This window comes from Oncorhynchus clarkii, chromosome 10, assembly GCF_045791955.1.
Source record: "Oncorhynchus clarkii lewisi isolate Uvic-CL-2024 chromosome 10, UVic_Ocla_1.0, whole genome shotgun sequence".
In the NCBI taxonomy this organism is placed as follows: Eukaryota; Metazoa; Chordata; class Actinopteri; order Salmoniformes; family Salmonidae; genus Oncorhynchus; species Oncorhynchus clarkii.
Genome location: NC_092156.1, coordinates 76,483,116 through 76,495,098, shown reverse-complemented (window position 1 = coordinate 76,495,098; position 11,983 = coordinate 76,483,116). Strand labels below are relative to the sequence as shown.

The 11,983-nt window shown below is 41.2% G+C and overlaps 1 protein-coding gene across 1 annotated transcript in view; it reads right to left on the bottom strand.

The window, feature by feature from the left end:
- Positions 1–7,657, bottom strand: part of LOC139419351 (slit homolog 2 protein-like) — a 110,499-nt gene extending 102,842 nt beyond the window's left edge. The window contains exon 1 of the mRNA XM_071169291.1: positions 7,635–7,657. Within this exon, the coding sequence (XP_071025392.1) occupies positions 7,635–7,657 (23 nt within the window). The remainder of the gene's footprint in view (positions 1–7,634) is intronic.
- Between the last annotated feature and the right edge of the window lie 4,326 nt (positions 7,658–11,983).

Here is an 11,983-nt window from a genome sequence, read left to right as displayed (position 1 = left end):
CATTGTAAAGCAGGCAATTCATTAATACACACATTGAGGAAAGTAGGGCAATAAATAGATGGGTAATTACTGATCAACTGATGTGTTGTATTGGTAGGTGAATACTCCTGCTGAAAGAAATCACATGATCCAACTAAACACATGCAGTGTTTAGACAAGACAAAAAAGCACTGGTCAGCATCTTATACAGAATCTTCACAAGTGTACTATTCTCTCTTCCTCTTCCTCTCTCTCTCTCTCTCTCTCTCTCTGTCTCTCTTCCTCTCTTCCTCTCTGTCTCTCTTCCTCTCTTCCTCTCTGTCTCTCTTCCTCTCTTCCTCTCTCTCTCTCTTCCTCTCTCCTCTCTCTTCCTCTCTCTCTCTCTCTCTCTCTCTGTCTCTCTCTCTCCTCTCTCTTCCTCTCTCTCTCTCTCTGTCTCTCTCTCTCTCTCTCTCTCTCTCTCTCTCTTCCTCTCTCGTGGAACAGCTTTATCTCCGCGCGCATCGTCAGCATCAGTTTGAAGTCAAATTTGACAGCGGCTTTCTCGCGCAGATCCTCGCGAGGTTCCTGTTTTAACGGTCGTCTTTTCTCGAGCCAGCTCGGATTTTGAAATCGGTAAGGCACCAACTGTTATTTTCAAAATGTGTATTTTCTCTTGTTCAATTCGTTCACTTCTGAGAGATGACCTCGATAGCTAAGTCTAGATCTGCGTGTTTGATGTAAACCGAGTCTCTCTTATTCTCTCTTTTCTGTCAGTTCATTCAGGACCTCGAGGTCGGGCAGGAAGGAGGGAGTGAGAGGGACATTATAGCGCTCGGCTGTTTCTAACTTGGGTGAAGAAAGATAAAGAAAACTCCTTGGGATTCTCCATACACTGAGGATTTATCCGGATATTACGGTGAGTTGGCTGAATATTTACTCTTACCTTTTGTGTCAACTGTCAAAAAAATAAATAAATCGTTTTTTTTTTGTCGATTTTGACAAGAGCGCCAGTGGGTTACATTGTATCAGGTGTAGGAGACTGGGTAGTAGACTGTGCCATGATGCCACTATAAGTGGTTTGATTATTTCATAGGTCCCCTATGTGCTTCTGAGTGTGTAGCCTTATGTATGGTAATGATAAGGGGAAAGGCGTTATTCATTACAGACGGTACCTTTTCCCACGCTCGACCAGGTTAAGAAAGTCATGTGTGTGCGCGTGCGTGCCTCGTGCGCATTCCACATTGCCTAATTTGGAGGATATGTGATATATCTGTAGAGAGGGATGTGGATAGAGGGGAGAGAAGACGGCAGAGTGTGTCAGGGAGAAAGAGGGGATGAAGTGAGAGGAGAAGATTTGTGTTTGTGGGGGGAGGTGAGGATGGGGTAGGGAGGGAGGGAGGGAGTGAAGCAGGAGAGGAACGCTTTAGACACTCGCGCTATTTCGCTGCTTCTGTATTTTTTGAAAGACACGAAACTGATCCGTCTCAGTAGAATGTAACAGAGGAACAATATCACAGAGTGGAACCATCGGTGCTGGAGACACATTGACACGGCAGTACAGTAGCCTTTTAACATAACCTACAGACAGAGGCATAAAGTAAAGCAAACAACACAATACAATACAATACAATACAATACAATTCAAGACAATACAAGACAAGACAATACAATATATTGCAATACAATTCAATACAATATAATAAAATACAATACATCACAATACATCACAATACAATTCAATACAATTCAATACAATACAACACGACACGACATGATATAATATAATATCATACAATACAATACAATACAATATATTGCAATACAATTCAATACAATAAAATGCAATATAATAAAATACAATACACTACAATACATTGCAATACAATAAAATACAATACAATATATTACAGTACAGTATATTGAAATACAATACAAAACAATACAATACAATATTTTACAGCACAATATATTGGAATACAATACAATATAACACAATACAATATAATGCAATACAATATAATACAACACAATAAAATAAAATACATCACAATAGGATAAAATGAAATACAATAAAATACAATGTAATTCAATACATTACAATGCAATTCAATACAATACAATACAATACAATATTTTGAAATACAATACAATACAATACAATTCAATACAATACAATACAATACAATATTTTGAAATACAATACAATACAATTCAATACAATACAATACAATACAATGTATTGAAATACATTACAATACAATACAATATAATACAATACAATAAAATACAGTACAGTACAATACAATAAAATACAGTACAGTACAATACAATACAATATAATACAATCAAATACAGTACAGTGCAATACAATACAATATATTGAAATACAATACAATACAATATAATACAATACAATAAAATACAGTACAGTACAATACAATATAATACAATACAATAAAATACAATACAGTACAATACAATACAATAGACAATATAAAACAACACAAACCTGAGGATACTGAGCTGAGAATGAGACATTTGTATTCCACATTTGAACTGTCATATTTATATACATGATGTCATTGTGCTACTGTTAAACTATAGTTCAATTCCACGACTCAAAACATTCGGCAGTGATATTCAATTCTATCACCACGTGAATGTTTTCCCCGACAAGACATTAATAGCATCCCGAATGGCACCCTATTCCCTATTTAGTGCACTACTTCTGATCAGGGGTTATAGGGCTCTGGTCTACAGTAGTGCACTACATAGGGAATAAAGGTGCAATTTGGGATGCTACATGGTAACGATGAATCCTGTGAGACTGTGTGGGGAGTCATTAGGTGTCTTTATCGTTGTGTTGATCTATTGCGTGTGTGTGTGTGTGTGTGTGTGTGTGTGTGTGTGTGTGCGTGTGTGTGTGTGTGTCTTAACAGACAGTACAACTCCTAATGCGATAGACCTTAGATTGCCTGTGGTTACAGTAGAACATCATTAAGGTAAATGGTACCAGTAGTTACAGTAGCACATCATTAAGGTAAATGGTACCAGTAGTTTCAGGTAAATGGTACCAGTAGTTACAGTAGAACAGCATTAAGGTAAATGGTACCAGTAGTTACAGGTAAATGGTACCAGTAGTTACAGTAGAACATCATTAAGGTAAATGGTACCAGTAGTTACAGTAGAACATCATTAAGGTAAATGGTACCAGTAGTTACAGTAGAACATCATTAAGGTAAATGGTATCAGTAGTTACAGTAGAACATCATTAAGGTAAATGGTACCAGTAGTTACAGGTAAATGGTACCAGTAGTTTCAGGTAAATGGTACCAGTAGTTTCAGGTAAATGGTACCAGTAGTTACAGGTAAATGGTACCAGTAGTTTCAGGTAAATGGTACCAGTAGTTACAGTAGAACATCATTAAGGTAAATGGTACCAAAAGTTACAGGTAAATGGTACCAGTAGTTACATTAGAACATCATTAAGGTAAATGGTACCAGTAGTTTCAGGTAAATGGTACCAGTAGTTACAGTAGAACATCATTAAGGTAAATGGTACCAGTAGTTACAGGTAAATGGTACCAGTAGTTACAGGTAAATGGTACCAGTAGTTACAGGTAAATGGTACCAGTAGTTTCAGGTAAATGGTACCAGTAGTTACAGGTAAATGGTACCAGTAGTTATAGTAGAACATCATTAAGGTAAATGGTACCAGTAGTTACAGTAGAACATCATTAAGGTAAATGGTACCAGTAGTTACAGTAGAACATCATTAAGGTAAATGGTACCAGTAGTTACAGTAGAACATCATTAAGGTAAATGGTACCAGTAGTAACAGGTACATGGTACCAGTAGTTACAGGTAAATGGTACCAGTAGTTACAGTAGAACATCATTAAGGTAAATGGTACCAGTAGTTACAGGTAAATGGTACCAGTAGTTACAGTAGAACATCATTAAGGTAAATGGTACCAGTAGTTTCAGGTAAATGGTACCAGTAGTTACAGTAGAACATCATTAAGGTAAATGGTACCAGTAGTTTCAGGTAAATGGTACCAGTAGTTACAGGTAAATGGTACCAGTAGTTACAGGTAAATGGTACCAGTAGTTACAGGTAAATGGTACCAGTAGTTACAGGTAAATGGTACCAGTAGTTACAGGTAAATGGTACCAGTAGTTACAGTAGAACATAATTAAGGTAAATGGTACCAGTAGTTACAGTAGAACATCATTAAGGTAAATGGTACCAGTAGTTACAGTAGAACATCATTAAGGTAAATTGTACCAGTAGTTACAGTAGAACATCATTAAGGTAAATGGTACCAGTAGTTACAGGTAAATGGTACCAGTAGTTACAGGTAAATGGTACCAGTAGTTACAGTAGAACATCATTAAGGTAAATGGTACCAGTAGTTACAGGTAAATGGTACCAGTAGTTACAGTAGAACATCATTAAGGTAAATGGTACCAGTAGTTTCAGGTAAATGGTACCAGTAGTTACAGTAGAACATCATTAAGGTAAATGGTACCAGTAGTTTCAGGTAAATGGTACCAGTAGTTACAGGTAAATGGTACCAGTAGTTACAGGTAAATGGTACCAGTAGTTACAGGTAAATGGTACCAGTAGTTACAGGTAAATGGTACCAGTAGTTACAGTAGAACATCATTAAGGTAAATGGTACCAGTAGTTTCAGGTAAATGGTACCAGTAGTTACAGTAGAACATCATTAAGGTAAATGGTACCAGTTACACAGCAGTAGAGTGAGAAACTAACATGGACACTTGGATGTGTCTGAAATGACACCCACTCTGCGGACCCTGTTCAAATGTAGTGCATTATGGATTCGGGGGCCATTTTGAATGCACACTTGGTGTCCGAAATGTGATCTTATAGTCAGATTTTAGCGATAGTTTAGTGCTTCTAGTGTTTTAAAGGCAGGATACAGAGCTTGTTAATGAATGTGTACTGTTGTGTGTGGGGGAAGTCATTTAAGAAGTTGTCACATAGACTTGTGTACTAGAGACATCACTGCTTATTTAGTCTGACGTGATGGAGAGAGGAGAGGCACTGAGAAGAGAGAGAGAGAGAGAGAGAGAAATAGAGAGAGAGAGTGAGAGACAGAGAGAGATAGAGAGAGAGAGACAGAGAGTGAGAGAGAGACAGAGAGAGACAGAGAGAGAGAGAGACCTCACTTGCTTTGGCAATGTTAACACGTTTCCCATGCCAATAAGGCCCCTTGAATTGAATTGAGAGACAGAGAGAGAGAGAGAGAGAGACAGAGAGAGAGAGAGAGAGAGACAGAGAGAGAGAGAGAGAGACAGAGAGAGAGAGAGAGAGAGAGAGAGAGAGAGAGATTATATATTATATTATTAACAAAATGTTGTGAGTGTAATGTTTACTGTTATTTTCTGATTGTTTATTATCTATTTCACTTGCCTTGGCAATGTGAACATGTTTCCCACGCCAACAAAGCCCCTTGAATTGAATTGAGAGAGAGAGACAACTGTGCATGTGTGTATGTGTGAGAGAGAGAGGGAGAGAGAGAGAGAGAGTGAGAGAGAGGAAGATTATGCCAACTCAAAGCACAAGAGGGATGAACACCAGTGTTAGCAGTTTTTTTGCATTGCATATTTATTCCTATATTTATTTATATATTTCATAAGTATTTATATATTTCCTGTCTTGACGTTTCACTGATAGTCTCTTTCTCCCCAGCTTTGACAGAGCTGCCACTAGAACTGTGTTTATACACTACACCAACGTGTGTGTGTGTGTGTGTGTGTCTCTGTGTGTCTGTGTCTCTGTGTGTGTGTGTGTGTGTGTGTGTGTGTGTGTGTGTGTGTGTGTGTGTGTGTGTGTGTGTGTGTGTGTGTGTGTGTGTGTGTGTGTCTGTGTCTGTATCTGTGTCTGTCTGTGTCTGTCTGTGTGTGTGTCTGTGTCTGTGTCTGTGTGTGTGTGTGTGTCTGTGTCTGTGTGTGTGTGATGAATGGACCTACATGGACTTCTGGAAAGACTGTTTAACAGTCTATTGTAGCAGTACAGAACATGACAGTGTGCTGTTGTGACAATCTGAAGCTCTTAGTTGAGTTCCTGTTAGGGAGACGGATGTTGGCGAGTCGTCACACTATTAAGAACCTGACAGCTACTGAAACGATGCCGGCAGCATTCAAAGTGTTCACAGACTCCACTGTGTGACAGATTGTTAGTTTTTCTGGGTTCACACACACACAGGCAGCTAATTATGCAAATACACAGACACACACACACACACACACACACACACACACACACACACACACACACACACACACACACACACACACACACACACACACACACACACACACACACACACACACACCTAATCACTCACACATACAACTGTACATACACACACACACACACACACCTAATCACTCACACATACAACTGTACATGCACACACACACACACCTAATCACTCACACATACAACTGTACATACACACACACACACACACACACACACCTAATCACTCACACATACAACTGTACATACACACACACACACACACACACACCTAACCACTCACACATACAACTGTACACACACACACACACCTAATCACACACACACACACACACACACACACACACACACACACACACACCTAATCACTCACACATACAACTGTACATACACACACACACACACACACACACACACACACACACACACACACACACACACACACACACACACACACACCTAATCAATCACACATACAACTGTACACACACACACACACACACACACACACACACACACACACACACACACACACACACACACACACACACACACACACACACACATAACCACTCACACATACAACTGTAAATACAAACACACATACACACACCTAACCACTCATACATACAACTGTACACACACACACACCTGTACACACACACACACACACCTAATCACTCACACATACAACTGTAGATACACACACACACCTAACCACTCATACACACACCTGTACACACCTGTACACACCTATACACACACACACACACACAAACAAACACACACACACCTAATCATGTAAATGCAATGATAGACCTACTTGCGCAAACATTGTTATACACACACACACACACACACACACACATATACAGCTCCTCATTGTTAAACTGGGACAGTCCTAGCGAGCTCTTCCCCCTTGAGACTAGGGTAATGAGCTTGATGTTAGTTAGGAAGATCTGAACCCCAAACACACCTCTTAAATCGGATTCATCGCTAAATTAAATAATTATCTGCATGAAAAACGCAATCGTCAATTCTCTCTCTCTCTCTCTCTCTCTCTCTCTCTCTCTCTCTCTCTGTCTCTGTCTCTGTCTCTCTCTCTCTCTCTCTCTCACACACTTTATTTTTTAAATTTAGTTTTCATTTAGTTTCTACACAATTAAACAAATTCAACATTTAGACATGCATAAATCCACAAGACTCGACATGACTAGGCAAGGACTTACACTCACAGGACAGCATGACAGAAACGTTCCTCAGGGATGTAGGTCCATGCTAACGCGATGGCATCATGAAGTTACTGCAGATTGTACGGCGGTACAACAGCGATACCAGCCTGTACCGTTGATACCAGGCAGGATGGGTCCATGCTGCTTTACGTCTCATGCTGCTTACGACTCATGCTGCTTATGACTCATGCTGCTTTACGACTCATGCTGCTTTACGACTCATGCTGCTTTACGTCTCATGCTGCTTACGACTCATGCTGCTTATGACTCATGCTGCTTACAACTCATGCTGCTTATGACTCATGCTGCTTTACGACTCATGCTGCTGTACGACTCATGCTGCTCTATGACTCATGCTGCTCTACGACTCATGCTGCTCTACGACTCATGCTGCTCTACGACTCATGCTGCTCTACGACTCATGCTGCTCTACGACTCATGCTGCTTTACGACTCATGCTGCTTTACGACTCATGCTGCTTATGACTCATGCTGCTTTACGACTCATGCTGCTCTACGACTCATGCTGCTCTACGACTCATGCTGCTTTACGACTCATGCTGCTTTACGACTCATGCTGCTTATGACTCATGCTGCTTACGACTCATGCTGCTTTACGACTCATGCTGCTCTACGACTCATGCTGCTTTACGACTCATGCTGCTTTACGACTCATGCTGCTTATGACTCATGCTGCTTACGACTCATGCTGCTTTATGACTCATGCTGCTCTACGACTCGTGCTGCTCTACGACTCATGCTGCTCTACGACTCATGCTGCTCTACGACTCATGCTGCTTACGACTCATGCTGCTTTATGACTCATGCTGCTTTATGACTCATGCTGCTTTACGACTCATGCTGCTCTACAACTCATGCCGCTTACAACTCATGCTGCATTACGACTCATGCTGCTTTACGACTCATGCTGCTTACGACTCATGCTGCTTCACTCAGACCCACATGTTGTCATCCTACCAGTCCTTCTATTCCACATCACTCAGACCCACATGTTGTCATCCTACCAGTCCTTCTATTCCACATCACTCAGACCCACATGTTGTCATCCTACCAGTCCTTCTATTCCACATCACTCAGACCCACATGTTGTCATTCTACCAGTCCTTCTATTCCACATCAGACCCACATGTTGTCATCCTACCAGTCCTTCTATTCCACATCACTCAGACCCACATGTTGTCATCCTACCAGTCCTTCTATTCCACATCAGACCCACATGTTGTCATCCTACCAGTCCTTCTATTCCACATCACTCAGACCCACATGTTGTCATCCTACCAGTCCTTCTATTCCACATCACTCAGACCCACATGTTGTCATCCTACCAGTCCTTCTATTCCACATCACTCAGACCCACATGTTGTCATCCTACCAGTCCTTCTATTCCACATCAGACCCACATGTTGTCATCCTACCAGTCCTTCTATTCCACATCACTCAGTCCCACATGTTGTCATCCTACCAGTCCTTCTATTCCACATCACTCAGACCCACATGTTGTCATCCTACCAGTCCTTCTATTCCACATCACTCAGACCCACATGTTGTCATCCTACCAGTCCTTCTATTCCACATCAGACCCACATGTTGTCATCCTACCAGTTCTTCTATTCCACATCACTCAGACCCACATGTTGTCATCCTACCAGTCCTTCTATTCCACATCAGACCCACATGTTGTCATCTTACCAGTTCTTCTATTCCACATCACTCAGACCCACATGTTGTCATCTTACCAGTCCTTCTATTCCACATCACTTAGACCCACATGTTGTCATCCTACCAGTCCTTCTATTCCACATCACTCAGACCCACATGTTGTCATCCTACCAGTCCTTCTATTCCACATCACTCAGACCCACATGTTGTCATCCTACCAGTCCTTCTATTCCACATCACTCAGACCCACATGTTGTCATCCTACCAGTCCTTCTATTCCACATCACTCAAACCCACATGTTGTCATCCTACCAGTCCTTCTATTCCACATCAGACCCACATGTTGTCATCCTACCAGTCCTTCTATTCCACATCAGACCCACATGTTGTCATCCTACCAGTCCTTCTATTCCACATTAGACCCACATGTTGTCATCCTACCAATCCTTCTATTCCACATCACTCAGACCCACATGTCGCCATCCTATCAGTCCTTCTATTCCACATCACATCAGACCCACATGTTGCCATCCTACCAGTCCTTCTATTCCACATCAGACCCACATGTTGTCATCCTACCAGTCCTTCTATTCCACATCACTCAGACCCACATGTTGCCACCTTATCAGTCAGACAGAATGTTTGTTCAATGTTCAGTTTAATTTATGATATTGTTTCCTATTTATTATCATAATCAATAGCCATTGGTTTCGGCCATTGATTGTTTACAATGCGTGTACGACTCTGCCTCATAGGGCTTCAGATGGTTGTTTCTGTCAGATTGTCTTCAATATTTAACAAATAATACATTTTATTTCTTCCATTTTCTTAAACCCACAGAGTATCATTTGACTTCCAGTATTTAAGTAATAGCTTCTTCAATATAAGCGACAGAATGAATTTTGTCCAACCCGTCAGGGATCTCACGGCACCCTCATATGAAATACGACAGACGGATTAACAGTAAACTGACGTTGTAATGCTTCTGACAGACAGGTTTCTAACCCTTCACTGTTGGAGTTATAACACTCCCAGAAGGCATGAATTATTGAGTCATTGTTAGCACACTGAAGACATGACTCTGCCGTTGTGCGGTGGAATTTGTGAATTTTGTCTCTTGTATAATAAATAATACATTAGTTTATATTGGACTAAGCGTACATTTTCGTTAACTGTTAACCGCTATTTCGTTAGTTATGTTCCAACACACTTGCATTGCTCTCTCAATCTATCTATCTATCTATCTATCTATCTATCTATCTATCTATCTATCTATCTATCTATCTATCTATCTATCTATCTATCTATCTATCTATCTATCTATCTATCTATCTATCTATCTATCTATCTATCTATCTATCTATCTATCTGTCTGTCTGTCTGTCTGTCTGTCTGTCTGTCTGTCTGTCTGTCTGTCTGTCTGTCTGTCTCTTTCTTCGGAAGGAGGGAGGGATATTCCCCACAGCTAGGGAGAGAGGGGGATGACTATTAGAAGAGATGGTGTGGAGTAAATGGTATCATCACACTCAGCTGTAATCTCTCTGTAGTGATGTCACAAAGAGGGATATAATGTTGAGGTTTTGACCTTGTAGGATGTAGTCTTTGTTTATTGTCTCTCTGTATCTTTCTGACTGGTCTCCAGTTAGATAGTAGCTTTTATTATTATAGCATATAGCGATATGAGACCGATAATGATACGTGAGGTGACCTAACCCTAACCCTGACCCTGACCTTAACCCTGACCCTAGCCCTGACCCTAACCCTGACCCTAACCCTAACCCTGACCATAACCCTAACCTAACCCTGACCCTAACCTTAACCCTGATCCTAACCTTAACCCTGACCCTAACCATAACCTTGACACTAACCCTAGCCCTAACCCTGACCCTAACCCTGACCCTAACCCTGACCTTAACCCTGACCCTAACCCTGACCCTAACCCTGACCATAACCCTAACCTGACCCTAACCCTAACCCTGACCCTAAACCTAACCCTGACCCTAAACCTAACCCTGACCCTAACCCTCAGTTAGATGCTGGTGAGGACAGAAAGGTCTTCATCTCAGTTAGATGCTGGTGAGGACAGAAAGGTCTTCATCTCAGTTAGATGCTGGTGAGGACAGAAAGGTCTTCATCTCAGTTAGATGCTGGTGAGGACAGAAAGGTCTTCATCTCAGTTAGATGCTGGTGAGGACAGAAAGATCTTCACCTCAGTTAGATGCTGGTGAGGACAGAAAGATCTTCACCTCAGTTAGATGCTGGTGAGGAGAGAGAGATCTTCACCCCAGTTAGATGCTGGTGAGGACAGAAAGATCTTCACCTCAGTTAGATGCTGGTGAGGAGAGAAAGGTCTTCACCTCAGTTAGATGCTGGTGAGGACAGAAAGATCTTCACCTCAGTTAGATGCTGGTGAGGAGAGAGAGATCTTCACCCCAGTTAGATGCTGGTGAGGACAGAAAGATCTTCACCTCAGAATGTCAGAAACCTGAGTGCTGCTAGTGTTAATGAAAAACATTGTGGTAAAGGTCATCATGTTGATGACTGGTAGAAACGTGGTAAAGACCATCACCTTGATGACTGGTAGAAACGTGGTAAAGACCATCACCTTGATGACTGGTAGAAACGTGGTAAAGACCATCACGTTGATGACTGGTAGAAACGTGGTAAAGACCATCACCTTGATGACTTGTAGAAACGTGGTAAAGACCATCACGTTGATGACTGGTAGAAACGTGGTAAAGACCATCACCTTGATGACTGGTAGAAACGTGGTAAAGACCATCACCTTGATGACTGGTAGAAACGTGGTAAAGACCATCA